This window comes from Bombina bombina, chromosome 1 (assembly GCF_027579735.1).
Source record: "Bombina bombina isolate aBomBom1 chromosome 1, aBomBom1.pri, whole genome shotgun sequence".
Classification (NCBI taxonomy): domain Eukaryota; kingdom Metazoa; phylum Chordata; class Amphibia; order Anura; family Bombinatoridae; genus Bombina; species Bombina bombina.
The window spans coordinates 544985053-545011093 of NC_069499.1; the positions used below are offsets into that span (position 1 = coordinate 544985053).

The 26041-nt window shown below is 40.6% G+C and overlaps 1 protein-coding gene across 1 annotated transcript in view; it reads right to left on the bottom strand.

Moving 5' to 3' along the window:
• Positions 1-8832: 8832 nt before the first annotated feature.
• CARF (calcium responsive transcription factor) overlaps positions 8833-26041 on the bottom strand; it is a 261735-nt gene continuing 244526 nt past the window's right edge. Inside the window, exon 15 of the mRNA XM_053698682.1 lies at positions 8833-9781. Within this exon, the coding sequence (XP_053554657.1) occupies positions 9657-9781 (125 nt within the window). The 3' untranslated portion in view covers positions 8833-9656. The remainder of the gene's footprint in view (positions 9782-26041) is intronic.

Consider the following 26041-nt stretch of genomic DNA (forward strand, 5'->3'; position numbering starts at 1 on the left):
TTCAGAATCTGAAAGACAGAGAAGAAGGAGATTGAGACTATGCTTTTATTGTGGGTCTAACACCCACCAACTAAAGGACTGTGACATTCGGCCAGGAAAAGCCAATGCTTAGGGGATAACACTGGGGTAGCTCTAAGTATGATCACTACTAAATCCCCTCACTCCACTCGGATTCTGGTACCAGTAACCCTTACCTTCCTTCAGAATACTGTCCACACTCAAGCCTTCATTGATTCAGGGGCAGCTGGAAACTTTCTGGATCACCGTTATATGATTCAAGCTGGCTTGCCTCTTCTGCAGAAAAGACATTGTCTCAAAATAACTACTCTGGATGGCACCCCCCTTGGTTCAGGGTTGATCCATTTTGAGTCGGCACCCTTGACCCTGACTGTGGGAGTCCTTCATACCGTATACACAATCCACAGTTGGACTGGGCTGAAGGACAACTGGCCTCCTGGGGTACCTCCTGTTTCCATTCCTGCCTTGCTAAAGTCACTCCTCTACTCCATAACCCCATAGCCAGTATACAGACTCCTCCAAACCTTCCCTCAGTATATACAGACTTTGCAGATGTGTTTGAGAAAAAGGCAGCCAACGTGCTACCACCCCACCGTCCTTATGACTGCAAAATTGACCTCTTTCCCAGAGGACCACTTCCTAAAAGGAGGACTTATCCACTCTCAAAAGCTAAAACCAAATCTATGGAGGAGTATATCCAAGAGAATCTAGCTAAAGGCTTAATACGCCCTTCCTCCTCTCCTGCTGGGGAAGGCTTCTTTTTTGTCTGTAAGAAGGATGGTGGGCTCAGACCCTGCATCAACTACAGGGCCTTGAACAATATAACCATCAAGAACCCCTATCCCATTCCTTTGATCACCAAGCTCTATGACTCACTCCAGAATGCTCACTTCTTCACCAAGTTGGACTTACGTGGGCATACAATCTGATCCGTATCTTCCCAGGCCACGAATGGAAAACCACCTTCAACAGATCAGGGCATTACGAATACCTCGTAATGCCCTTTGGGCTGTGTAACACCCCTGCAGTCTTCCAGGCATTTGTCAACGATGTCTTCCGTGACCTCCTCAATCGCACTGTCATCGTCTACCTTGATGACATCCTTATCTTCTCTTCCACTCAGGAAGAGCATCATAAGCATGTGAGATGGGTACTTCAACATCTCAGGGACAATTCTTTAGTAGCCAAACTAGAAAAATGTGAGTTTGATGAAGTTCAGATCCGGTTCCTTGGCTATGTCATCTCGACCTACTTCATTAAAGGAATTGCAGAGATTCTTGGGGTTCTCCAATTATTACCGCTTGTTTAAAAAAATAACTTTTCCCAAACAGTCACTCCACTCACAGAATTGACAAAACGGAACAAAGACTGTAAACATTGGCCCCTGAGGCCATATATACCTTTACTCGTCTTAAAAAGGCTTTTTGTTCTGCTCCTGTGCTCCGCCATCCTGATCCTGACCTACAGTTCACTTTAGAGGTTGATGCATCCGAGATAGAGGCTGGAGCAGTTCTAACCCAAAGGGATCCTTTAACCTCCAAGTCGCATTCTGTAGCCTTTTTTTCTAAACGCTTTTACTCCTGCAGAGAGGAATTACGATGTGGGTAAGCGTGAACTCTTAGCCATTAAGATGGCCTTGACCGAATGGGTCATTGGTTGGAAGGCACCGCTAATCCCATTCAGATTCTCACCGACCACCAGAACCTGACTTACCTAGAGACTTCTCATCGACTCAATCCTCGACAGGCCAGATGGGCTTATATAAACAGGTTAGGTAAGAACAAATGAGGTAAGGTACACCACACAACTGACACATTTCGGTAGTACCCGTAGTCATTGATGACTACGGGTACTACCACAACGCGTCAGATGTAAGGAGTACCTTACCTCATTTGTTCTTACCTAACCTGTAGGTGCATCTATGACCTTAGTTTTAAAGTGTGCTGAGAAGATTGTTTTATTTATCAATATATCGTCTTTAAAGGAGGAGCCGTTCTGGGACTTTTCTTTGTTTTGTGGATTGGGATTGGATATCCCCACAGGGCTCTCCAGTGACGACTTGGTAACGAAATGACTGGCATTTGAACCCGGAAGCAAACAGGATCGTTGGAGCTACACAGCATAAACAGAGAGGATGAGATGCCGAACAAGGCAAGAGAATCTCCAGTAAGTCTGCTTCAGCTTTATTACATTATGAGTATACATGACACTTGTGTTTTTCTGATCCGGATGCACTGGTAAAATCATAGGCTACATATTTTATTCAAAGCCGTTTCTCTGAGTGCACGGACACTTTCTTTGCAGTTATGTTGTTTACAACCTTAACCTTATTCCAGGGAAATCCACGCTTTTCACACCAGAATAAATAGGTTCTCCACACCTTATGATAGATGCGACGAGTAACCGGCTTATGAGCTTGAATAAGAGTATCAATATCTCTCTCAGAAAAACCTCTCTTGACTAGGCGTTCAATCAACACGCAGTCAGCCTCAGAGAATCTAGATTTTGATGAACAAAAGGACCTTGTTCCAACAGATCCCTTCAACAAGGTAACTTCCATGGAGGAGAAGATGACATCCCCACCAGATCCGCGAACCACATCCTTCGCGGCCACGATGGAGCAATCAGTATCACTGATGCTTACTCCTGCTTGATGCGGGCTACTACACAAGGAAGGAGTGGTAACGGCGGGAAAAGGTAAATTAGATTGAACCTCCAAGGCACCACTAATGCATCTATTAGCTCCACCTGAGGATCCCTGGACCTCGATCCATATCTGGGTAGCTTGGTATTGAGATGAGACACCATGAGATCTATCTCTGGCATCCCCCACCTGTTGCATATCTCCGCAAACACTTCGAGATGGAAAGACCATTCCCCTGGATGAAAAGATTATCTGCTGAGAAAATCCGCTTCCCAGTTGTCCACACCCGGAATGTGGATCGCTGACAGTGAACAGCTGTAGGCCTCCGCCCACTCCAGAATCCGAGATACTTCCCTCATTGCTAGGGGGCTTCTCGTCCCCCCTGATGGCTGATGTAAGCCACCGAGGTTATATTGTCTGATTGGAATCTGATAAACCAGGACGAACCCAAAAAGGGCCAAGCCTTCAGAACATTGAAGATTGCCCGAAGTTCCAGAATGTTGATCTGAAAAGAGCGTTCCAACTGAGACCACAGGCCCTGTGCCAGGATGGTCTTAGAAAGGATGTCCCTTAGGACAGATGATCTGGATAGAGCCACCAAGAGAGCGATTCTCTCACCCAGTTGTCCAGAGAAATCTGTCTCCACTGCCTCAGCATGCACAGTTGCAACGGTCTGAGACGGAACCTGGCAAAGGGAATGATGTCCATGCTGGACACAATGAGACCAATTACCTACATACACTAAGCCACAGATGGCCTTAAGGAGGTCTGGAGGGCAAGACATGCCGAAGCTAGCTTGCAATGTCTCTAGTCTGTTAGAAACATCCTCATGGATATGGAGTCTATTACAGTACCCAGGAATTCTACTCTGGTGCTTGGAATAAGAGAACTCTTTTCTAAGTTTATCTTCCATCCATGAGATCGAAGAAGAGAGAGAAGAGATACCGAATGGTCCTCCGCCAGACGAAAAGATGGAGCTTGTATCAGAATCAGAAGGTTCTGGCAATGGCTTGAAGAGCCCCCAGAACTTTTGTGAAAATCCTTGGGGCAGTAGCTAGACCCAACGGAAGTGCAATGAACTGGAATTGCTGGTCCAGGAATGCAAACCTTAGGAACTGGAAGTGATCTTTGTGGATTGGAACGTGAAGGTAAGCATCCTTCAGATCTATAGTGGTCATGAACTGTCCTTCCTGAACTCCATCTTGAACGAGGAGACATTTAGAAATTTGTTTAAGCACTTTAGGTCCAGATTCGGGTGCAAAGTTCCCTCCTTCTTTGGGACCACAAACAGGTTTGAATAGTATCCCAAACCTCTTTCTGCGATAGGAACCGGGATATGACATCTAAAGAGGACCAATCCCGTATGCACCCCAGAAAGGCTTCCCTTTTTTTTTTTTCTTTTCTGGTTTGGAAGACAGGATTGAGAGGAGAAATCTGCCCTTGGGTGTATGAGATTTGAAACTTATCTTGTATCCCTGAGCTATGACCTTCAGGACCCATGGATCCTGCACATCCCTTAACCAAGCGTCTGAAAACAATGACAGTCTACCCCTACACGATCCAGTGCCGGATCAGGGGCCGCCCCTTCATGCTGACTTAGTCTCGGCAGGCTTCTTGCTCTGCTTTTTTTTATTCCAGGATTGAGCTGGCTTCCAAGTACTATTGGTTTGCTCAGGCATAGGGGAGGACTGTTGTCATTGGGATTTGAAAGAAAGAAAGAAAGAAAGAAAGAAAGAAAGAAAGAAAGAAAGAAAGAAAGAAAGGAATGAAAATTAGAGCCTTGTCCCTTAGACTTGTTCTTTTTATCTTGCGGTAGGAAGGCACCCTTGCCCCCTGTAACCATGGAGATAATGGAGTCCAGGCCTGGACCAAATAAAATATTTCCCTAAAAGGGAAGGGAAAGGAGTCTAGACTTAGAAGTCATATCCGCAGACCAGGACTTCAGCCAGAGCGCCCAACGGGTCTGCACTAAAATGCACGAAACCTTAGCATTTAGGCGAATAATCTGCATTTTTGCATCATAGATAAAAGAATTAGCAATTTTCAAGGCTTTAATTCTTTCCTGGATAACGTTGAGGGGACCCTCCACCTTGATCAATTCCGCTTCAGCAACCAAGGCAACAGCCGCTGCCGGTTGAAACAAGTATCCCGTATGTTGAAACATTTTTCGTAGAAAAGTTTCCATCTTCTTATCTATCGGCTCTCTGAACGACAGGCTATCCTCCAGAGGGATAGTAGTATGTTTGACCAGCGTGGAGATAGCGCCATCCTTCTTAGAGACAGAACCCCACAACTCCAATTGAGAGTCCGGTAACCGGGAATAATTTCTTAAAGGAAGACGAAGGGGAAAAGGAAGATCCAATTCTATCCCACTCATTTTTAATAATGTTCGCCATTTTTACAGGTACAGGAAAATTTTACGGCACAAACCTGTCCTCGTAAACTCTGTCTTATTTAGGAATTAAAGGTTCATCAGGCAGCTTGGCCTCTGGAACCTCTAATGTAGACAGGACCTCCTTTAGAAGAAAATGTAAGTGTTCAATCTTAAATCTAAAGGCTGGTTCCTCTGCAGCAGGAGGCCTAGAGGTAGCAAACTCCGACCCAGAAAGTTCACCCTCTGAAGCTTTAGAGTGTGACTCATCCTCGGATAACTGAGCAAAAACAGATAAATCTAATAAATTACTTGAAGACCCCATGGCAGGAGAGCTATGTTTTACCTTTCACCTGCGTTTAGCGGGGCGAGGTAAAGCACTGAGGGCCTCAGACACCGCCGTCTTTAACTGCATGGTAAAATCTGATGGTAAAAGGCTCCCTCCAGATGGAGGATCAGGCGTGCTATGGGAAGCTGCATGTGTAGAGGTAGATGACTGATGGGTATGCACCTCATGGGATGGCGAGTCCTCAGAGGTGGACGGTTCAGTTGTACTAAAGGGGTTAAACTTCTTAGACCTAATAACGTTGTCAAGGCATGTGGAACATAGTTGAGAGGGCAGGCACACCAAGGCCTCCTTACAATATAAACAGGTATTACTATTTGGAATAGAGGAAGTACCCTCAAGTATATCAGAATCCTCCATAGCTTAAGCTAATGACAGTAGGACACAGAAAATAAAACTATCTTTTTATTTCTGACAAAAACGGCACCTTTATAATGCCAATGGCTGGGGCACTCACCACCTCCTAGACCCAGACAATACAGAGAAAAAGCATCTTCTCCGACAGCCAGCTTGGTCAGGAAAGAGGAAATGAAAGTGAGACCACTTCCGGTCACGTGGTGCGCAAGGCAGGACCGCCCCTGCTATGAGAAAAAGCGTGCCAAGCTACAAGCTATGCAGTGTTCAAAGTGAAAGTAAAAACCTGTGCATTCCAGCCACATAACGACAGTCTATGAGTCCAATAAAATCTCACACATAAAGTAGCATAAAATCAAAGTAACATTTGATTAACCCCCACTGTTCAATAATCCCCCTCAGGAGATATTAACCCATGATTCAATTAAGATAAAAGGAGCCACACTGTGACCCTGTCTTCAAGCGTTGTCAACATATGTAAAAATTGAAACAATCTTACCAGAATCCATGCTGTGGAGCAGAAACACAGCCTCTCAAGTGTGACAGTCTTATAGCATCGCTCCTGACATGGACTTGAGTGAGAAAACAAGCAGGCAGTGAAACTCGTCAACACTGATTGCTTAGGAGCTGTTAGCAGGCAGTTTGGATGGGTTCGCAGAAAGACTCTCCCTGCATCTCCAGACTCTAACTTTTGTCAATGCTCTCACTGAGAGGGTTACAAGACTACTTAAAACTCCAGTCCCATATCGAAGGGCAGATACCCCTCCTAAAAAACTACTCCGAAATCTTCTGACACTTCTCTGCCATCCTCCTGTGACGAAAGGCAAAGAATGACTGGGGGAAGTTGGAGAGGTATTTATGACTTTGGCTGGGGTGTCTTTGCCTCCTCCTGGTGGCCAGGTTCAGTATTTCCCAACAGTAAGGAATGATGCCGTGCATCAACGAACAACAGCTCAAAATCTTTTGGGAGTTAACACCCAGGAGCAGCCTCTTTTAACCCAATTGTGCTTTTCCTAAAGGAGAACTTCCCTGAAGTACTACAAGGTGGTGCTCCTCTTCTATCTTCATCCATGGTGGAGGTTCTTCCCTCTCCACTGGGGATGTCCTCTTCCACCCGACCAGTCTTCATCCATCTTCCAATCTTCGTATCTTCATATATGCCATCGCCGATGTCCTCTTCATGCAGTCACCGACGCACGCTGAAGTTTAAATGCGAGGTTCCTCCTTATATAGGGGTGCCCTTGCATTTCTATTGGCTATCGTCGACGGAAGATCCGAAGATGAGAATATCAGAAGACAAGAAGATGGATGAAGTTCAGTGAAGCGTCACCATGGCTGAAAAGGGAAGAATGACCACCACCATGGATGAAGATAGAAAAGGAGCACCGCCTTGGAGTAGCAGCTGCCCACCTAGGAGACGGATTCAAGTTGGGTTAGTACCATCTTTGGGGTTTAACATTAAAAATAAGGCATTTTTTATGGGGAAAAGAGCGATAATAACTTTAGGGAAATGCCCTACCATATGCCCTTCTAAGGGCATTACCAAACCAAATGCTGGGCAATAATTTTTTTAGGATAGGATTTTTTTTTAGAACAGGGCATTTATTTTCTTTCAGGGCAAAAGAGCTGTAAAACTTTAGGACAATGCCGTACCAAATGCCCTTCTCAGAGCAATCATTTTTTTTTTTTTTTAGGATAAGGATTTTATAATAGGAATAGGAATTTATTTTTAAAAGTAAAAGCTATAATCACTTTAGGGCAATGCCCTACCAAAATGACATTATCAGGGCAATTTTTAGTTTAGGTTTTTAAGATAGGCTTTTTATTTGGGGGGGTGGGGGTTACTTTGGTTTTAGAATAGGGATTTTTTTTGCCAAGTAAAAGAGCTAAATAACTTTAGGGCAATGCCCTACAAAATGCCCTTTTCAGGGCAATTTATAGCGTAGGTTTTAGTGTTAGTATGGGGTTTTTTATTTTCGGGTGGGCTTTTTTAAAGGGGTCTTTCATTTTAGGATAGGCTTACTGTTTGGAGTTTTTTTATTTTTAGTAGTAGTTTTCTAACTACTAACTTAAGGGGTGTTAGGTTAGGGGTATGGGGTTAATTGTTAGGGGATTAAGTAGTGTAGAGGTAGTCTGAGATGGGGTTTTTGGTGGTTTAGTGGTTAATAGGTTAGGGGTATCTTGCGGTGGGGTATTGGCGGTTTAGGGAATAATAGGTTAGGGGTTAATAGTGTAGGTGGGTTAGATTGCACTGGGGGTGTGGGTGCGTAAGATGTTAATTGTTTAGAGCTTCATGGTGAGTGGGGTTGCAATTTCCCTTGTTTAGAGGAGAATTGCCTGGTATTTCGGGGCTGGACTGACCTTGTGAGGTGGGATCAAATACACTTCAGGAAAGTTTTCCTTTATGAAAAACAAAATTGGGCTAAAAGAAGCTACTCCCAGGTGGTAACGGGCCATAGAACAAGCCACTGAGCTGTTGTTCATTCCTGTCGGATTGTGTCACTTTCTGTATGTATATGTATGCAAACAGACATACATACATTTCTAGCGTGCATTTAAAAAAGTTTTAAACATAAAAAATTGATCAAGAGATAGTAATTATTTTGCATTAAAAGCATATCTTGCAATTTGTTAAATAAAATATCCAGTTTTCCCAATCTACAGTTTTTCATTTAAGAAACTGTAATCTAAATTTCCCAAAAAAAGACAACACAAGTTCTGTGGAACTAAATCATAGTTTCAATTATTATTATTTTTACAAAAAATTGCAATATTTGCTTTTTAAAGTATAAACAAAAAAAATTGTGTACAGTAACAGATTTGGTGTATAAATGCAAAAAAGTATATTAGTACATTCTGCATTGGCGTACCCAAGTCTGGTTGCATAAATATTCAGGGTGATCTCTCACTGTCCATGCTCACTTTTTGGTGTTTGATATTTTATCATAGTTCATATTAATATATAACATAAAGCATAAATGGACAAGCATGTGGCTTTATTTATACGTCTATTTTGTCGCAAGGAGGACAAAGGAAGGAATAACAAATACATAAGAGTTGTATAAAGAAAAAAAACACTGTCACCATGAAAGGACGAACTCCATATACATATAAAATTTAATGTACAATGAAAACAGCAATGACAATTTTAAATCAGGCAAAAAAAACAAAATCTAACGTTCATTCAAGTGGACAGTATGCCAGGTTAGGTGCAGTAAACAGTTTTTAAAATATTTTGGTTTTGCTAAGTCTGCTTTATTTCACAGTTAGAGAAAGAAGTTATTAAATTATGTTTTTATATATTTTCCTTAGTGATGCAAGTTAGATCAGTACAGCAATCTGTAATTTTAAACTATATAAAAAGGCCAGCCTGGTTTCCTTTCTAAACATTGCCAAAATAATATGTCCTGGTGCTGTATAAGAAATATTTAAACAAAAAAACCCCAGATCTTTTGATGATGCATTACACAACAAAATAGCAGCTTTAAATGATTAAGAGAGAAAAAAAAGTCATTCAACATTGTGTTGCAGTTTGGTCCTGGTCAATCTGGTCTATTACTCTGGACCTTTATGAATTTCAGTGTCAACTATTTGTATCCTTCTTTAGGAGATTGGAAGTGTTCAAAATGGAAGAACAGCCAATGACTTACAGACACCACCAAAATGTTACCAACAATATAGTTTTCCTACACAATCCTTTATTTCTTAGGAGAGATTCAGCTTATTGCAGAAAAAAACCACTAAAGCATATTCAGCTATAAGCAGTCTTAGAATCAGCTGAAGAAATGGAGGTACACCGTTAGTGTCTGTAGTGTTTGATCACTAGTGGCTTTCATTCGGAAATTCACCCTCAATATGAGGGACATTACTAAATTACCTTCACAACTATAACCACTGTGAATGGAGAACAAAAAGGCAGAATATTATTCTTTCACAGGATCCTGGCATTCTGGAGTTTTATCTTCCAGAACTGATACATTTTCAACATTTGCCTCTTTGAATTCTTCATTTTGATCCGTGCCAAAAATATGAATTGGATTTATTTCAACTGCAAACGGAACAGAAAAAACATAAGCAGTTACAAATTATAATAGGTTAAAAAAGTATAGAATATATAAGTAGTTTATAGAGGAAAGTCATCGAACAAGTAGTAGTGTTCGGACACTAAATACAGGAAGTCTCAGTACATAAAGCAAAGTATAAAGATTAAATAGAATCCAAGATTAGAATATAATTGTCATTCAACAATATGTATTTTTACAAGAACAATATTCATACAAAGTAAATGCTGAATGACCTAATCAGGTTTTTTTTATGTTAAATTTAAATTATATACATTTTTACCACTGTTCTTTCCAAGTTATATTCACTGATTTATTTATCAATAACAGGAACCAAAAAAAGTAAACCTCATAATGAAAATAAAACACTATAAAGGAATGTCTGCAAGTGTGTCAGGTAAAAAGTATACAAATAAAATACCCAAATATATAGCGGGCTTGCCCTCTTATCAATCATTTCTAGTCTGGATTAGCTAACAAAATGGAGAAGATACTCTCTCAGAAAATACATCTAGACCCTCTCATTTTTTTTCACTTACATGTCCATATATCCTGTAAAACTACTTCTCGGATTATTTTACATATGCCTTAATAGCGCCTCCCAACTTATACCTAGATTTTGGAAACCATCTCCCTACATGATGCAACACTGCATTATTATTTTATTTTTATCGGTTATTTGTAGAGCACCAACAGATTCCGAAGCTATAAACATAGGCGGTATACAAGGTAGCAATTATTTGGATCAAATGGGTAGAGGCCCCTGCCTAGAGTCGCACTGTTGTAGTCAGCTCTTGTGAAGGTGATCTGCAAGCAGTAAGTAAATTTGTGCTTGATTTCTATGATTTCTTCTATGATAAGCGCTTCTAAGCATTTTGAAGCACAATTCCTCTCAAATACAGTGTTTGTCAGAGGGATGTGAAGGGAGTATCACCTATTGATTTTATGGTTTTCCTCGCAGGAAATCTTTGCAAAGGTTCTCTGTTATCGTTCATAGGGATTCATCTCCATACTGAAATATCTTCCTCTGATGAGGGTCTCTCTGATTCAGAAGATCCTACCTCAGACATTGACACTGACAAATCTACTTATCTTTTCAAGATTGAGTATATTCGTTCCTTGTTGAAAGAAGTGTTGGTTACTTTGGATATTGAGGAGTCTAGTCCTCTTGATATCAAAACTAGTAAACATTTCAATTATGTTTATAAACCTCCTGTGGTTACTCCTGAGGGTTTTCCAGTTCCTGATGCTATTTCTGATGGATTAAGCTTAGTACTTCTTTCATTCCTTTTTCTAGGTTTAAAAGGTTGTATCCTTTGCCAGTGGCTAGATTAGAGTTTTGGGGAAAAGTCCTCAAAGTTGATGGGGATATTTCTACTCTTGCCAAATGTACTACTATTCCTATGGAAGACAGTACTTCTTTTAAAGATCCTTTAAATAGGAAACTTGAATCTTATCTAAGGAAAGCTTATTTATATTCTGGCTATCTTCTCAGGCCTGCCATTGCTATGGCTGATGTTGCGGCTGCATCAACCTTTTGGTTGAATAGCTTAGCGCAACAGGAAACAGATCCTGATTTGTCTAGCATTGTTTGTTTGCTTCAACATGCTAATCATTTTATTTGTGATGCTATTTTTGATATCATCAAAATTGATGTTAAATCTATGTCTAGCTATTTTAGCTAGAAGAGCTTTATGGCTCAAATCTTGGAATGCTGACATCGTATCTAAGTCTAGAGTACTATCTCATTCTTTCCTTATTTGGACAATATCTTGGATCTAGCTTAGTCTTTACATTTAACCGAATCTCACATGAATCAACTAGCGTTGTTTCTTCAAAGACATGGTTGGAGGATCAATTTACCAAAGAGTTTCTTAATTCCTCAGACAAGGGTCACCTTTTTAGGTTTCCAGATAGATTCTGTGTCCATGACTCTGTCCTTAGTAGACAAGAGACAAATGAAATTGGTTTCAGCTTGTCGAAATCTTCAGTCTCAATCATTCCCTTCAGTGGCCATGTGCATAGAAGTTTTAGGTCTCATGACTGCAGCATCGGACGTGATCCCCTTTGCTCGTTTTCACATGAGACCTCTACAGCTTTGTATGCTGAATCAATGGTGCAGGGATTATTCTCGGATATCACAATTGATATACTTAAATCCCAACATTCAGCTCTCTCTGACTTTGTGGTTAGACCATCATCGTTTAATTCAGGGGGCCTCTTTTGTTCATCCTACATGGACTGTGACAGCACAATGGGTTTGGAAACCTCAAGAGGCGAGGTTACCAATCAATATTTTAGAATTCCATGCTATTTTCAGGGCTCTTCAGGTTTGGCCTCTATTAAAGAGAGAACCATTCATTTGTTTTCAGACGGACAATATCACAACTGTGGAATATATCAATCATCAGGGTGGGACTCACAGTCCCCTAGCTATGAAAGAAGTATCTTGGATACTTTCTTGGGCAGAATCCAGCTCTTGTCTAATTTCTGCGGGGTATATCCCAGGCGTAGACAATTGGGAAGCGGATTATCTCAGCCGTCAGACCTTACCTCCGGGGGAGTGGTCTCTCCATCCAGATGTATTTTGTCAGATTGTACAGATGTGGGGTCTTCCAGAAATAGATCTGATGGCTTCTCATCTAAACTAGAAACTTCCCAGGTACCTGTCCAGGGATCCTCAGGCAGAGATGGTGGATGCTTTAGCAGTTCCTTGGTTTTACCAACCTGCTTATATCTTTCCGCCTCTAGTTCTTTTTCCAATAGTGATCTCCAAGATCATTATGGAACAATCATGTGTGTTTCTGATAGCACCAGCGTGGCCTTGCAGGTTTTGGTATGCAGATCTTGTTCGGATGTCCAGTTGCCAGCCTTGGCCACTTCCTCTAAGACCAGACCTTCTGTCTCAAGGGCCGTTTTTCCATCAGGATCTCAAATCATTAAATTTGAAGGTATGGAAATTGAACGCTTAGTGCTTAGTCATAGAGGTTTCTCTGACTCAGTGATTAATACTATGCTACAGGCTTGTAAGTCTGTTTCAAGGAAGATTTATTATCGAGTTTGGAAGACCTATATTTCATGGTGTTCTTCTCATAAATTCTCCTGGCATTCTTTTAGAATTCCTAGAATTTTACATTTTCTTAAGGATGGTTTGGATAAAGGTTTGTCTGCAAATAGGGACAAATCTCTGCTCTTTCTGTTTTATTTTATAGAAAGATTGCTAAGCTTCCCGATATTCACTGTTTTGTTCAGGGTTTGGTTCATATCAAGCCTGTTATTAAATCAATCTCTCCTCCTTGGAGTCTTAATTTGGTTTTGAAGACTTTCCAGGCTCCTCCTTTTGAGCCTATGCATTCTTTGGATATTAAACTACTTTCTTGGAAAGTGTTGTTTCTTTTGGCTATCTCTTCAGCTAGAAGAGTTTTCAAATTGTCTGCTCTCTCTTGTGAGTCTCCTTTTCTGATTTTCCATTAGGATCAGGCTGTCTTGCGGACTTTGTTTAAATTTCTTCCTAACGTTGTGAATTCTAACAACATTAGTAGGGAAATTGTTGTTCCTTCCTTGTGTCCTAATCCCAAGAATGCTCTTGAAAGATCTTTGCATTCTTTGGATGTTGTAAGAGCTTTGAAATATTATGTTGAAGCTACTAAAGATTTCAGGAAAATTTCTAGTCTATTTGTTGTCTACTCTGGTTCTAGGAAAGGTCAGAAAGCTTCTGCCTTTTCTTTCGCATCTTGGTTAAAGCTTTTTATTCATAAAACTTATTTGGAGGCCGGACAGTCCCTACCTCAGAGGATCACAGCTCATTCTACTAGATCAGTCTCCACTTCTTGGGCTTTTAGGAATGAAGCTTCAGTTGATCATATTTGCAAAGCAGCAACTTGGTCTTCTTTGCATAAATTTACTAAATTTTACCATTTTGATGTATTTGCTTCTTCTGAAGCAGTCTTTGTTAAAAAAAAGTTCTTCAGGCAGCTGTTTCAGTTTGATTCTTCTGCTAAAGTTTTAAGTTTTTTTCTTTCAATTTATGAGAAAAACTTATTTTTTGTGGATTTAATTTTTTCAGCGGAAAATGGCTGTTTTTATTGTATCCCTCCCTTTCTAGTGACTCTTCTGTAGACTTCCACATCTTGGGTATTTCTATCCCATATGTCACTAGCTCATGGACTCTTGCCAATTACATGAAAGAAAACATAATTTATATAAGAACTTACCTGATAAATTAATGTCTTTCATATTGGCAAGAGTCCATGAGACCCACCCTTTTTCTGGAGGTTATGATTTGTTGTAAAAACCACAATTATATTTCCAGTTCCTCTTTTTTGTATGCTTTTTTAATACTTTTTCTATCACCCCACTACTTGGCTATTCATTAAACTGAATTGTGGGTGTGGTGAGGGGTGTATTTATAGTCATTTTGAGGTTTGGAAAACTTTGCCCCTCCTGGTAGGATTGTATATCCCATACGTCACTAGCTCATGGACTCTTGCCAATATGAAAGAAATGAATTTATCAGGTAAGTTCTTACATAAATTATGTTTTTTTCTTATAATGTTTTGAATATGTTATAAGAAAAGTAGGTAAGATATAACTGCAAGACATTTTGTATTTCACTGTCAGTTGTCAAAACCCTTTAACAAATAAAATAAATATAACAAAAAAATAAAGTGACATATCTCCGCTGTGTAAGTGTACCAGTCCTTGAAGAGATGATAAATAAAAAGTCCAGAAGTCTTTATTTTCTAAAATGCCCTCACATGTGATCTTCAGTAGAACAAAAACAGAAATATAGTAAAATACTGTCATGAAAAACAGTGACTGCCAGAATTGAACTCACACTTTAAAGAACTTATATGGTATAGTGTTTATGTAAATATAATTACACCTCAGCCAGGTATCAGGATGCTCTTCTTAAATATTTAATATGCATACAATTAAAAAGACTAAACATAGGCTTACATTGTCCTCTGGTTGTTATATCCCCACAACAAACAATACCATGTAATAGAAACGTCTTTGATACAACTGCTGATCAAGCAGCAAACTAAGGAGGTAAGTCTCTAAGTTACCGATAGCTGAGTTGGGTTCATCCCTATCTGTGATACACCACTCTGTTGAAGTTTTTTTTTAAAGCATAACAGTGTCTTGCTCTATATCATGTTTTTAACAGAAACAAACTATTGGTGTGATGCTAAGGGAACCAGTGAGTGCTTTGAGATTTTTTTTTTTTGTTCAAGGACTAAGAGTGATCTATAGTTCCTGGTAGACGTTTAGATGGGGAATTTCAAGCCAGGCCTAAAGATTCTATAGAAATATTAGTGCATGTTTTCATCTGAGAGGGCCATACCCATAATCACAAAAAAGGTAATGAAGCTTTGGCAAATTACCGAAAAGGTCAGTTTTGGATGGGTCCCTTAGACCTAGCATTTCAAAAAATATGGAGAGACAATCCTGAGATATAAATGTAACATAGTGAACAGATCCTGTTTGATCCTTGCTTTTATAACAAAAATCTCTGTCAATTAAGGGCGTGTTCAGGCAGCTGTCCTGGCAGGCAATATTGACATAAGAGCAATGGAAAACTGATAATCCACGAATATCAGTTATATTTTCAACCATCCATTATTGAAATTTATACAGTAGCTGTTTCTACACACGTAGATGCTTTGAATGGTATAACATTGAAATAGCATCTCTGTAAGTTATTCTGAACCGTTGGTACCAGCAGATAGAATCCCTCCAGTAAACGGGGTAAGCAAAGAGGGAATACCACTCTCTTTGGATGTTCCTTTCATATGACTTGCAAGGTTTAATATGGACGATCTATACATAGTAATACAAACCCTCTTTGAGTCTATTTAACAGAAGATATGCAGCAGAATTATATTGCCTTATATTGTGTCTGCAGTCTGTGAACTCAGAGGAAGGTATCCTGTTACCTGATTTGTAGAAAGAACCACAATTATGCACGGGACAAAGCCTTTCTGCTATGAAAACAGATTGTGTGCTGGTAACATGCTGGTGGAGCAGGAGAGTTCTCCTAGTGCTTTTGCCTCACCTAAGGTTATTTTGTTTTCACCCAACTGGCTCAAGTGCAGACCGCAAACTCCTACAAAGATCCTTCTTGACCTCCCTATGGGGAGAAAGATCAAAATTTGACCTGGGTCTACCTTTGGGGTAGAAAAGCTGGCTCCCTAGGGAAAGACCTCGGCTTCTCACAGTGTTGAAGGGTGGCTCCCCTAGCCGCACCGGAGAGGCAACCCACAACAGAGCTGGCTTTTGAAAGAGTTGCTCGGCACAATATGTTGAACTTTCTTTTGATCAGCATTGTCATATACAAGAAGGTGGTTTGAGAGGAGAGCTAGTCTCTGCTTTAGTAATACAGATGGGAATTGTAAGACTATTTGATCTGTGTGGTTTGGGGCGAGAATACTAGCCACTGAGACAAAAACTTGCATCTACTAAATGGATCTGTGTAAGTTAGTAAGAAAAAAAGAATGAACTAAGAGAGCGCTAAAAACATAAATTATGCTTACCTGATAATTTTCTTTTCTTCCATGGGAAAGAGTCCACAGTCACATTCATTACTTATGGGAAATAAGAGCCTGACCACCAGGAGGAGGCAAAGAGTCACCAGCTAAAGGCTTAAATACTCCTCCCACCAGCCGAGGACAAGGAACAGTGGAAGAAGCATCAAGGTGAAAGGGTGCCAGAAGATAAAAAACAACAATGCCTCAAAAACGGGCAGGGGGCTGTGGACTCTTTCCCACGGAAGAAAAGAAAATTATCAGGTAAGCATAATTTATGTTTTTCTTCTTAATGGGAAAGAGTCCACAACCACATTCATTACTTATGGGGAATTTATACCCAAGCCAAAGAGGGCACAGAATGGCAAAACGGGAGGGTAAGAGGCAGACCACATGGAGGCACCACCCAAAAAACGCATTCCCAAAACAAAAGACCCCGTTTCGTCCGAAAACTGGGAACAAGAACCCTTTAAAAAACCAAAAGGCGACGCCATTGATGCAAATCTACCAACAGGTCACTGAACCTGAACGGTCACCACGAATAGAGGCAACCGAGATCACGGACCCCAAGGACACTATCTCACAAGGCAACAGTCTAGCCGCAGCCCCTAACTAGGGGACCGACGAACCATTCCCGAAAGGAACACAAGCCTTATATAAGGAGGGAAAATCCACAAGTCATAAAAAAAGACAACCCACTCCAGTGGGCAGACGTACACTGAAAATCAAAAACCCTGTAGCTGAACATTTTGTTAGTGCTGGCTATAATATTTGTCAATTACGATTCCAAATCATCGACCACATTGGCTATCTTAGGCGTGGGGGTGATAGGGAGTTATACCTTAAACAAAAAGAAATGTTTTGGATAGACAGATTGGAGACCTTGAGTCCTATGGGTCTTAATAGAGATTTTGACCTGTCTTTATTAGGTTCAATATATTTATGCAATTTTGTATCCTATTAAGGTCCATAGTAAACAAGTTCAATCAATTATTGTGTTAAAATTAAAAATGGTATGTTAAACACATAGATAAAAATTTTCACATCTAGCCTTTTGATTTTGTATATTTCTTAGAGAGGATAGTATTTTATAATATTATTATTATTATTATATTGTTGCTATTTTGTATGCATTAGTCATATGTAGGAACTAGACATTTATTTTTTAAAGGATACTAGCACTCAGCCTCATTATAGTATTGCACAGGTGTGTTGTAAAAATGGGGGGGGGGGGGTGGCTTTGGTACCAACCCCTATTTAAGAGTTTTGTATGTTCATTATGTGTACTGACATGATTAAGGTCTGAGGTCCAAAACGTTGTTATTCTGTGCACCTTGGTGTTTTAATACATTTCTGTAATTTTTGGATATGGTGAGTGCTGCTGTCTTTTGGACTGTCTGGTTTGTATTGGGGACCTGGTGTGGAGTCCCTGACAGAATCGCACCTTCTTGTCTGTTGTGCTGTTCCCATTGCTGACTGTGATTTGTGGACCACACTGGATATTGCACACAGATACCATGGAGCAGAACACTGTGGTTGAAATTGTAAATCTCACAGAAAGTGAGATGAATAACACTAATTCCAAGTGTACACTGAAACTGAGGCTGCAAGGATTACCACTCTTGCTTGTGGCTCTAGAGATTTTCTAAAGACCTCACCTGCTGAAATTACAGGCAAACACTTCGCACAAAAAAAGTCTCCTTTGAACTCTACTCTGCAACATTGGCAGAATATCATCGTGTAAGACGTATCCCCTGGGGCCTAAGAATGAATGTAGGACCCACACTAATGCTTAATAATAAAGAATATTGTGAAAAGTTCAAGCGTATTTTAAACAAATGCTTGTTTGATTGGATGGTCCTAACAGTAGAGTACCTGCAAAGGGAGATTACTTTACAAAACACTGAGCTGTTAAAATTTGAGGTGGAACTTAAAGAATACCTGTCCACAATAGAACTGGAAAATATCCTGGAATCTACAGCTAAAGCCATTGGTGAGATGAGAGGCATCATTGAAGCACGCAAGCGCACTAAGTTTTTGCGCAATGAGGAAGATTATTCCTTGGGATCTGTATACCGGTGGAAAATGGATCAAACCGGAAGTGACGTTTGTGGCATTTCCGGTTTCCTCAGACAGAGATATCCTAGACACCGCAAAGATGGAGGCACCTCCAGCTCGAATAATGGATCAGGATCATCGACAGGGGACTCAGGAGCAGAAGGCAGACAAGACGTGGAGGTCGTGCCACACCGCAGCAGCTGCAACAGACGCGGGATGCAAGCAAAGAGGAATCATTAGTAGTGAACCTCTCTAAGGTATAAATATCAGTATCCGAATCTAATTTACTTGAACAAGGACTCTCATTTTGTTCTAAACCTAAGTGTGACTTTTTTTGAAGTGAAAAAAGACCTTTTTTATTTTTTCAGGACTTTGAAATTGAAATCGATGTTTTCTGTTATCAATGCATATGACAAACCAGATGTATCCACTATTTATAAGGGGAGTGAAAGTAACAGGTTAAGTTTAAAGGTATTAGGACTTAAGACCCATAGTAAGTTTATGCCTCAAAATTACGACCACAGCATAGACACATTTACAAAACTGGTTATGAAAGACATAAATACATTAAAAACTAAATATGACAAAGGTAATAACACAGTAAGATATGGTCATTTGAACCTTGGCAAAGAGGAATTGAAAGCTATTAAATCTTATCAGTTGAATTTTTATTTTTATAAAATAAATTAGTATCATAAACATAGTCCTATATACAGTATTTGTTTAGTTGAAGTTAAAAGTTTGATTAAGAAATTAATTCTTGTACTAATTAACTATTATTGAAATCTGTTAAAAATGTTTGGTATGTTCTGCTGATTGACTTTGCATACTGTTTTATTATGTGACGTTTAGACCAGTGGCCTAAAGGAAATCAAAGTTACATAGTGTGTGTCACATACTGGGATTGAACCTGGGTATCCAGCTTGCTGGGTGTTTATGAGCTAGTTCCACCTATCTACAGCTACAGGCAATTTATCAGCCTGCAGACTATTTAAACCCATCATTTTCCTGTAGGCCTTGCCAATTTTTAGGACTACTCTCTCCGTCTGTCATTTCAGACACCTTGCTGCCATATAGTTGCTGAACTTTTGCCTGTTCTTGAGTATTCTCTCTGAATCTTGTTTTTTTTTTTTAAACCCCTTAAGGACAAGGCCATTTTTCAATTTCCTTCCCTTAAGGACCAGGGCTATTTTTACATTCTGTTGTGTTTGTTTTAGCTGTAATTTTCCTCTTACTCATTTACTGTACCCACACATATTATATACCGTTTTTCTTGCAAATTAAATGGACTTTCTAAATATACCATTATTTTCATCATATCTTATAATTTACCATAATTTTTTTTTATAAAATATGATGAGAAAATGGAAAAAAACACACTTTTTTAACTTTGACCCCCAAAATCTGTTGCATATCTACAACCATCAAAAAAACATAATTTATGCTTACCTGATAAATTTATTTCTCTTGTAGTGTATCCAGTCCACGGATCATCCATTACTTATGGGATATTAACTCCTCCCCAACAGGAAGTGCAAGAGGATTCACCCAGCAGAGCTGCTATATAGCTCCTCCCCTAACTGCCATTACCAGTCATTCGACCGAAAACATGCAGAGAAAGGAAAACCATAGGGTACAGTGGTGACTGTAGTTTAATGGAAAAATTACCTGCCTTAAAGTGACAGGGCGGGCCGTGGACTGGATACACTACAAGAGAAATAAATTTATCAGGTAAGCATAAATTATGTTTTCTCTTGTTAAGTGTATCCAGTCCACGGATCATCCATTACTTATGGGATACCAATACCAAAGCTAAAGTACACGGATGACGGGAGGGACAGGCAGGCTCTTTATACGGAAGGAACCACTGCCTGAAGAACCTTTCTCCCAAAAACAGCCTCCGAAGAAGCAAAAGTGTCAAATTTGTAAAATTTGGAAAAAGTATGAAGAGAAGACCAAGTTGCAGCCTTGCAAATCTGTTCAACAGAAGCCTCATTCTTAAAGGCCCAAGTGGAAGCCACAGCTCTAGTAGAATGTGCTGTAATTCTTTCAGGAGGCTGCTGTCCAGCAGTCTCATAGGCTAACCGTATTATGCTACGAAGCCAAAAGGAGAGAGAGGTAGCCGAAGCTTTTTGACCTCTCCTCTGACCAGAATAAACGACAAACAGGGAAGACGTTTGTCGAAAATCCATAGTTGCCTGTAGATAAAATTTCAGGGCACGGACTACATCTAGATTGTGTAGCAGACGTTCCTTTTTCGAAGAAGGATTAGGACACAAAGATGTAACCACAATCTCTTGATTGATATTCCTGTTAGTGACCACCTTAGGTAGGAACCCAGGTTTAGTACGCAGAACTACCTTGTCTGAATGAAAAATCAGATAAGGAGAATCACAATGTAAGGCAGATAACTCAGAGACTCTTCGAGCCGAGGAAATCGCCATTAAAAACAGAACTTTCCAAGATAACAACTTGATATCAATGGAATGAAGGGGTTCAAACGGAACCCCCTGTAAAACATTAAGAACTAAGTTCAAACTCCATGGTGGAGCAACAGTTTTAAACACAGGCTTGATCCTAGCTAAAGCCTGACAAAAAGCTTGAACGTCCGGAACTTCTGACAGACGTTTGTGTAAAAGAATGGACAGAGCTGAAATCTGTCCCTTTAAGGAACTAGCGGATAAACCCTTTTCTAAACCTTCTTGTAGAAAAGACAATATCCTCGGAATCCTAACCTTACTCCATGAGTAACTCTTGGATTCGCACCAATATAAGTATTTGCGCCATATCTTATGGTAAATCTTTCTGGTAACAGGCTTCCTAGCCTGTATTAAGGTATCAATAACTGACTCAGAAAAACCACGTTTTGATAAAATCAAGCGTTCAATTTCCAAGCAGTCAGCTTCAGAGAAATTAGATTTTGATGTTTGAAGGGACCCTGGATCAGAAGGTCCTGTTTCAGAGGTAGCGACCAAGGTGGACAGGATGACATGTCCACTAGATCTGCATACCAAGTCCTGCGTGGCCATGCAGGCGTTATTAGAATCACTGATGCTCTCTCCTGTTTGATTCTGGCAATCAATCGAGGAAGCATCGGGAAGGGTGGAAACACATAAGCCATCCCGAAGGTCCAAGGTGCTGTCAAAGCATCTATCAGAACCGCTCCCGGATCCCTGGATCTGGACCCGTAACGAGGAAGCTTGGCGTTCTGTCGAGACGCCATGAGATCTATCTCTGGTTTGCCCCAACGTCGAAGTATTTGGGCAAAGACCTCCGGATGAAGTTCCCACTCCCCCGGATGAAAAGTCTGACGACTTAAGAAATCCGCCTCCCAGTTCTCCACTCCCGGGATGTGGATTGCTGACAGGTGGCAAGAGTGAGACTCTGCCCAGCGAATTATCTTTGATACTTCCATCATTGCTAGGGAGCTTCTTGTCCCTCCCTGATGGTTGATGTAAGCTACAGTCGTGATGTTGTCCGACTGAAACCTGATGAACCCCCGAGTTGTTAACTGGGGCCAAGCCAGAAGGGCATTGAGAACTGCTCTCAATTCCAGAATGTTTATTGGTAGGAGACTCTCCTCCTGATTCCATTGTCCCTGAGCCTTCAGAGAATTCCAGACAGCGCCCCAACCTAGTAGGCTGGCGTCTGTTGTTACAATTGTCCAGTCCGGCCTGCTGAATGGCATCCCCCTGGACAGATGTGGCCGAGAAAGCCACCATAGAAGAGAATTTCTGGTCTCTTGATCCAGATTCAGAGTAGGGGACAAGTCTGAGTAATCCCCATTCCACTGACTTAGCATGCACAATTGCAGCGGTCTGAGATGTAGACGTGCAAAGGGTACTATGTCCATTGCTGCTACCATTAAGCCGATCACCTCCATGCATTGAGCTACTGACGGGTGTTGAATGGAATGAAGGACACGGCATGCATTTTGAAGCTTTGTTAACCTGTCTTCTGTCAGGTAAATCTTCATTTCTACAGAATCTATAAGAGTCCCCAAGAAGGGAACTCTTGTGAGTGGAAAGAGAGAACTCTTCTTTTCGTTCACCTTCCATCCATGCGACCTTAGAAATGCCAGTACTAACTCTGTATGAGACTTGGCAGTTTGAAAGCTTGAAGCTTGTATCAGAATGTCGTCTAGGTACGGAGCTACCGCAATTCCTCGCGGTCTTAGTACCGCCAGAAGAGCACCCAGAACCTTTGTGAAGATTCTCGGAGCCGTAGCCAATCCGAATGGAAGAGCTACAAACTGGTAATGCCTGTCTAGAAAGGCAAACCTTAGATACCGGTAATGATCTTTGTGAATCGGTATGTGAAGGTAAGCATCCTTTAAATCCACTGTGGTCATGTACTGACCCTTTTGGATCATGGGTAAAATTGTCCGAATAGTTTCCATTTTGAACGATGGAACTCTTAGGAATTTGTTTAGGATCTTTAAATCCAAGATTGGCCTGAAAGTTCCCTCTTTTTTGGGAACCACAAACAGATTTGAGTAAAACCCTTGTCCTTGTTCCGACCGCGGAACCGGATGGATCACTCCCATTAATAAAAGATCTTGTACGCAGCGTAGAAACGCCTCTTTCTTTATTTGGTTTGTTGACAACCTTGACAGATGAAATCTCCCTCTTGGGGGAGAGAATTTGAAGTCTAGAAGGTATCCCTGAGATATGATCTCTAACGCCCAGGGATCCTGGACATCTCTTGCCCAAGCCTGGGCGAAGAGAGAAAGTCTGCCCCCCACTAGATCCGTTCCCGGATCGGGGGCCCTCGATTCATGCTGTCTTAGGGGCAGCAGCAGGTTTCCTGGCCTGCTTGCCCTTGTTCCAGGACTGGTTAGGTCTCCAGCCTTGTCTGTAGCGAGCAACAGCTCCTTCCTGTTTTGGTGCAGAGGAAGTTGATGCTGCTCCTGCTTTGAAATTACGAAAGGAACGAAAATTAGACTGTCTAGCCTTAGGTTTGGCTCTGTCTTGAGGCAGGGCATGGCCTTTACCTCCTGTAATGTCAGCGATAATTTCTTTCAACCCGGGCCCGAATAAGGTCTGCCCTTTGAAAGGTATATTAAGCAATTTAGATTTAGAAGTAACGTCAGCTGACCAGGATTTTAGCCACAGTGCTCTGCTTGCCTGAATGGCGAATCCGGAATTCTTAGCCGTAAGTTTAGTTAAATGTACTACGGCATCTGAAATAAATGAGTTAGCTAACTTAAGGGCTTTAAGCTTGTGTGTAATCTCATCTAATGGAGCTGATTCAAGTGTCTCTTCCAGAGACTCAAACCAAAATGCTGCTGCAGCCGTGACAGGCGCAATGCATGCAAGAGGTTGCAATATAAAACCTTGTTGAACAAACATTTTCTTAAGGTAACCCTCTAACTTTTTATCCATTGGATCTGAAAAGGCACAGCTATCCTCCACCGGGATAGTGGTACGCTTAGCTAAAGTAGAAACTGCTCCCTCCACCTTAGGGACCGTTTGCCATAAGTCCCGTGTGGTGGCGTCTATTGGAAACATCTTTCTAAATATCGGAGGGGGTGAGAACGGCACACCGGGTCTATCCCACTCCTTAGTCACAATTTCAGTAAGTCTCTTAGGTATAGGAAAAACGTCAGTACTCGCCGGTACCGCAAAATATTTATCCAACCTACACATTTTCTCTGGTATTGCAACTGTGTTACAATCATTCAGAGCCGCTAACACCTCCCCTAGTAATACACGGAGGTTTTCCAGCTTAAATTTAAAATTTGAAATATCTGAATCCAGTTTGTTTGGATCAGAACCGTCACCCGCAGAATGAAGCTCTCCGTCCTCATGTTCTGCAAATTGTGACGCAGTGTCTGACATGGCCCTAATATTATCAGCGCACTCTGTTCTCACCCCAGAGTGATCACGCTTACCTCTTAGTTCTGGTAATTTAGCCAAAACTTCAGTCATAACAGTAGCCATATCCTGTAATGTGATTTGTAATGGCCGCCCAGATGTACTCGGCGCTACAATATCACGCACCTCCCGAGCGGGAGATGCAGGTACTGACACGTGAGGCGAGTTAGTCGGCATAACTCTCCCCTCGTTGTTTGGTGAAATATGTTCAATTTGTACAGATTGACTTTTATTTAAAGTAGCATCAATACAGTTAGTACATAAATTTCTATTGGGCTCCACTTTGGCTTTAGCACATATAGCACAGATATCTTCCTCTGAATCAGACATGTTTAACACACTAGCAAATAAACTAGCAACTTGGAAATACTTTTCCACTAATTTACTATAATATGAAAACGTACTGTGCCTATAAGAAGCACAGAAAAAGTTATGACAGTTGAAAATTAATAAACTGAAAAGTTATAGCATCAAATCTTTGTAAAAAACACAATTTTAGCAAAGGATTGCTCCCATTAGCAAAGGATAACTAACCCTGATAGCAGAAAAAAAAAAAAAAAAAAAAATACAGAAATAAACGTTTTTTTTTTATCACAGTCAACTACAATCTCACAGCTCTGCTGTGAGTGATTACCTCCCTCAAAACAAGTTTTGAAGACCCCTGAGTTCTGTAGAGATGAACCGGATCATGCAGGGAAAACAATAAACTTCTGACTGAATTTTTTGATGCGTAGCAAAAGCACCAAAAAAGGTCCCTCCCCCTCACACATAACAGTGAGAGAGATCAGTAAACTGTCATAAATTAAATAAAACGACTGCCAAGTGGAAAAAAATAGTGCCCAAAACATTTTTTCACCCAGTACCTCAGAAAATTAAACGATTTTACATGCCAGCAAAAAACGTTTAACATTAATAAATTGAGTGTTATTAAAAAGCCTGTTGCTAGTCCCTGCAAATTAGGCTAAAGTTTTATGCATACAGTATAATTCCAGTGAAGTGCCATTCCCCAGAATACTGAAGTGTAAAATATACATACATGACAGCCTGATACCAGTTGCTGCTACTGCATTTAAGGCTGAGTTTACATTATATCGGTATGGCAGAATTTTCTCATCAATTCCATTGTCAGAAAATAATAAGCTGCTACATACCTCTTTGCAGATTAATCTGCCCGCTGTCCCCTGATCTGAAGTTTACCTCTCCTCAGATGGCCGAGAAACAGCAATATGATCTTAACTACTCCGGCTAAAATCATAGAAAAACTCAGGTAGATTCTTCTTCAAATTCTACCAGAGAAGGAATAACACACTCCGGTGCTATTATAAAATAACAAACTTTTGATTGAAGGTATGAAACTAAGTATAATCACCACAGTCCTCTCACACATCCTATCTATTCGTTGGGTGCAAGAGAATGACTGGGAATGGCAGTTAGGGGAGGAGCTATATAGCAGCTCTGCTGGGTGAATCCTCTTGCACTTCCTGTTGGGGAGGAGTTAATATCCCATAAGTAATGGATGATCCGTGGACTGGATACACTTAACAAGAGAAACACCCATGCTAAATAGTTTCTAAATTTTGTCCTGAGTTTAGAAATACCCAATGTTTACATGTTCTTTGCTTTTTGTAAGTTATAGGGCAATAAATACAAGTAGCACTTTGCTATTTCCAAACCTTTTTTTTTCTTCAAAATTAGCGCTAGTTACATTGGAACACATATCATTCAGGAATCCCTGAATATCCCTTGACATGTATATATTTTTTTTTTAGAAGACATCCCAAAATAT